This window comes from Penaeus japonicus, unplaced genomic scaffold (assembly GCF_977035675.1).
Source record: "Penaeus japonicus unplaced genomic scaffold, GWHDUDI00000001_assembly GWHDUDI00000037, whole genome shotgun sequence".
Taxonomy (NCBI): Eukaryota; Metazoa; Arthropoda; class Malacostraca; order Decapoda; family Penaeidae; genus Penaeus; species Penaeus japonicus.
In genome coordinates this window covers 17,155,810-17,160,809 of record NW_028234439.1, presented here as the reverse complement: position 1 = coordinate 17,160,809, position 5,000 = coordinate 17,155,810, and the positions used below count along the sequence as shown (strand labels likewise).

General features: G+C 38.3%; 1 protein-coding gene across 1 annotated transcript in view; it reads left to right on the top strand.

Moving 5' to 3' along the window:
• Positions 1-5,000, top strand: part of LOC122253624 (cell adhesion molecule Dscam2) — a 91,528-nt gene that overhangs the window by 21,301 nt on the left and 65,227 nt on the right. The window contains exon 4 of the mRNA XM_086532491.1: positions 1,265-1,404. Within this exon, the coding sequence (XP_086388617.1) occupies positions 1,278-1,404 (127 nt within the window). The 5' untranslated portion in view covers positions 1,265-1,277. The remainder of the gene's footprint in view (positions 1-1,264; positions 1,405-5,000) is intronic.

Here is a 5,000-nt window from a genome sequence, read left to right as displayed (position 1 = left end):
GAATGATGGTGCAACAGACTTTCTGTGTCTGTGGTTCTGATTGCTAATGACCACTGGAAAAGTAGGGTATGTGGGTGGTTGTTGGTGTGGGTGTAGGTGTGGGTATGTGGATGGGTGTGGTTGTAGGTGTAGGTGTGGGTTTGGATGGGGTGGGAAAGTAGGGTACGTGGGTGGGTGTGGGTGTGGGTTTGGGTGTGGGTGTGGGTTTGGGTGTGGATGTGGTGGGAAAGTAGGGTATGTGGGTGGGTGGGTGTGGGTGTAGGTGGGGGTGTGGTGGGAAAGAAGGGTATGTAGATCCAAGAGTGGGATGAGTGTGTGGGTGGGTGTAGGTTTGTGGGTGTGGGTGAGGATGTGATGGGTATGTGTTTACATGTGTTTGTATATATGTGTGTGTGTGTTTGTGTGACTGTGTGATTATGATTGTGTGTGTGTGTGTGTGTCAAGCCACGCGCGCATATAAACGAATAAACAGATCATGGGGAGACACGAAAAGACACGCGCACTCAGCCCCTCCCTATCTAATAACATCCCCTGTATACGTCCCACACCCCATACAATCAATCCACTTTTTTCCCAGTACTCCCAAACTACCATTGCAACTTCCACCACAACCACCAAACAATCTGTACCACAATTACCACAACGACTACTTCACCACTCACTCTTAACCGTCATTCGAGCCCACATAACCATTACAAATTCCTTTTTTCCTTCCGTTATAAAGCAGAATTTAATATCAAGTTAATGAGCATAAGCGTAAATATCTCGTGTTTATCGAATCATCATACGCATTTGATTTAGCAATATGAAAGGGAATAAAAATACAGTATTTAAGGCTCTGTTTGGTCTTGTTTGGGGATCACCCAAGGCTGAGTGAATACATTTTCTCTGCTCTCTCTTTCTCTCTCTCTCTTCGTCTTTTCCTTTCTCTTTCTTTCTTTTTCTTTCTATTTTTCTTTTCTCGTTTTCTCTTTATATCTCTTTATCTGTTTTTATATCTCTTTCTCTCTCTCTCTCTCTCTCTCTCTCTCTCTCTCTCTCTCTCTCTCTCTCTCTCTCTCTCTCTCTCTCTCTCTCTCTCTCTCTCTCTCTCTCTCTCTCTCTCCCTCTCCCTCTCCCTCTCCCTCCCCCTCCCCCTCCCCCTCTCTCCCTCTCTCTCTCCAATTACCAATTTCCTCTCTAATTACCAATTTCATCCCTCCAATCACCAATTTTCTCTCTAATTACCAATTTCACCCCCACCCCCTTCCTCCACCCTCCACAGGTCAGGCGGTCGAATGAGGATCAGACCCCGGGAGTCCCTGCATGTGGCCCCCGTAGACCCGTCCGACGCCGGGGTCTACCAGTGCGCTGCAACATATGGCACGGACTATGCGCATGCGTATGCTCACGTCACTCTTGGAGGTGAGTTTGTTTACCTTTTGTCTTTCTTTTGTTTGGTTAGGGAATGATTCGGCAGAACAGGGGTTTATCTTTATCTTATCTTGGTTTATCTTTTATGTGCATTTGTACAGACGTGTACATATGTGTGTGTGTATGTATATTTATATATGTGTGTATACATACATATATATATATTTATATACATATATATGTGTGTGTATGTATATATATATATATATATATATATATATATATGATATATATATATATATATACATATATATATATAATATATATATATATATATATATATATATTATATATATATATATATATATATATATATATATATATATATATATAAATATATATATATATATATATATTATGCATATATATATATATATATATATATATATATATATATATATATTATATATGTGTGTGTGTGTGTGTGTATTTATATTTATATTCATATACACATATACATACATATTGGCATATTGGTTTATCTTTATATACATATGTACATACATACATACATATACATGAATATATATGTATATATATATATATATATATATATATATATATATATATATATATATGTATGTATATATATAAATTATATATATATATATATATATATATATATATATATGTGTGTGTGTGTGTGTGTGCATGTATACACGCACACACACACACAGATACACATCCATTTCAGTGTGTAGGGGGGGGGGGTAGGACCAATCATATGCAACATTTTTTGCTTTGATTTTGGTGTGACGATTTGCAACATTGGGTTTATTTCCACCGTTGCCTTCCGTATTATCGCCACTCGTTATCTTCACCAGAAGTTTTATTGCAAGCAATAATCATTATTAGGAGACGATTTCCGCGTCCATTATCAACATCGACGGAAATTGCAATTAATTTTTGTCAATGCCATTGCTCAGAAATCATTACCATGTCTTATTCCTTCACGCTTTCGTTTTATCTAACAATGGATCAGAAGCTAGATAGAATTAGGTATTGTTGCAAGATAATGCTAAAAGCGCACAAGAAGAATGAAGACAATGCACTCTTTCCTTAGAGGCGAGAATTGCGCAATCGAAATGCACACGAGAAATATAATGGAAAGTTGAATATACACAGTTTAATTAAGATATCATTATTTGCTTGATATCACAGGGACGTTGCATATAATGTTGCGTCGTTTCGCTGGCAATAATTGCAGTTTGCATATTAAATTATTATACCATCAAAATATACAAAGGCTATTTTGGGTAAACATCACAGCTGTTGTTTGTCTGTATTTGATTTTTTTTTCTCTCTCTCTCTCTTTAGCATCTTATACTTACTTCCTCTTTCATTTTCTCTTCGTAAAAGGAATTTTGATTGTTTTTTTTTTTTTTCTTTTTTTTGTATTTTTGCTAAATGTATCTTCATTCTCTTTCCTTTATTTTTTTCACTCTTTTTTTTCTTTTCTTTTTTTCTTTACCTTTTTTCATTTTATTATCTTCTCTTTTTTCTTTTCCGTTTTCTTTATAAATCTTCATTTTGATCTTTTTAAATTCATTGGTTATTTCCTCGCATTTAAACTCTATTTTTCATATTTTTATTCATCATATATAACTGTCTTGTTGCAAGATTACATAAATATTGCAAGCTATCTCTCTTTCTCTCTTCCTCCCTCTTTATTTCTCCCTCACTTTTTCTCCCTCTCTCTCTCTCTCTCTCTCTCTCTCTCTCTCTCTCTCTCTCTCTCAACCTCTCCATCTCCTTCATCCTCTCCCTCGCTCTTCCTCCCTCTCTCTTTCTCCTTCTCACTTTCTCCCTCCTTCCTTCCTTCCCTACCTCCTTCCCCCCCTTCTCTTTCTTCTCTTTCTTCTCTTTCTTTCTCTCTCTCTCTCCCTGCACCCCCCTATCTCTCTCTCTCTCTCTCTATCTATCTATCTATCTCCCTTCCTCCCTTCCTCCCTCTCTCCCTCCCCTTCTCTCTCTTTCTCTCTCTCTCTTTCTCTCTCCCTCCCTCCCTCCCTCCCTCCCTCCCTCCCTCCCCTTCTCTCCTTCTCTCCCTCCCTCTCTCCCTCTCTCCCTCTCTCCTCTCTCCCTCCTCACCACCCACCCTCTCTCCCCGCTAACACAACAGCACCGCTAAGACCCGCTTAGACACCCAAGAGGCTACACGCAAAACACAGACATCCTGAACAATCTCTAGACTGAACGCAAGTCGAACAAAGGGAACAAAAACAAACAAACAAATAACACTGAGGGGACCAAGTGCCTTCGTCCCATTGACGAAAATGAGATCGGAAGAACCAAGGGGTTCAATGTTACTATTTGGGTTCTATTGGGGTTCTATTGTCACCCGGCGTGGCCATCACATATATAGAGAGATCGAAGGACTGAGAGGAAAAAAAACGGGAGAGAAGTTTTTTTTTTTGGTGGGGAAATAAGGAAAAAATATCAGTAAATTTTGCGAGATGATATCGTGTTTTGGCGGGAGAATCTTCAGGATTTTTTTTGTTGTTCATTTATTTGTATCTTTTTTAATCTATTTCTTTGTTTTATTTTATTCTATTCATTTAAGAATCTATTATCTGTATTGCTATTGAATCCTATGTTCATTGGACATAAAGAGCGTCAAGGAAATAAATGAAATGATATTACAAGAGAAGCATCAACGGATATAATATTATTACTGCTACTGTCATTACTCCTTTTTCTACTGCTATTGAAATTGCTACTATTACTTCGTAACGCGAACTACAGTTATTTTTATTGGTATTATTGCTTTGAGTATTATTACTATTACTGCTACTACTACTGCTACTGCTTCTACTACTATTACTACTACGAATACTACCAATACTGCTTCTCCTACTACTATTATTACTACAGTAACAACTACTACTACTACTAATATTACTACTACTGTTATTACTACTACTATCATTATTAATACTATTTCAACTACTATTACTGCTCTTGCTACTGCTACTACTACTTCTACTACTACTACTATTGCTACTACATTGCTACTACTACTAGTATTACAACTCCCAATACTTCCTATACTGCTACTTCTACTATTATTATTACTATAGTAACAACTACTACTACTACTAATATCACTACTACCGCTACTTCTACTACTACTACTACCAGTACTACTACTACTACTTCTACTACTGATATCACTACTACCGTTACTACTACCACCACTACCACTACTACTACTACTAGTACTACTACTACTACTACTACTACTACTACTACAATAAACCCCTTATCACCAATTTCCGCAACGAATATCACGACCTCTCCACACCGCCACATGTACAAAGACCGCCCAACTGCTACTTAATAACTCCAAGCACGACTTTCCTTGGCTGTCACAACGACCACAATGACTGCCACTGATAAAGTCACCGTTGAATAACCACGAGGAGCCCACCAACCCACCACCAACCCACCGGAACGTTCATATTGCTAGAGGTGGGCTGCGTGTAATGGTGAAATGGTGGCGGGAGTGAGGAGTGGGTAAGAGGGAGGGAGGGAGGGAAGGAGGGAGAGAGAGAGAGAGAGACAGAGAGAGGGGGGTGATGGGGGAG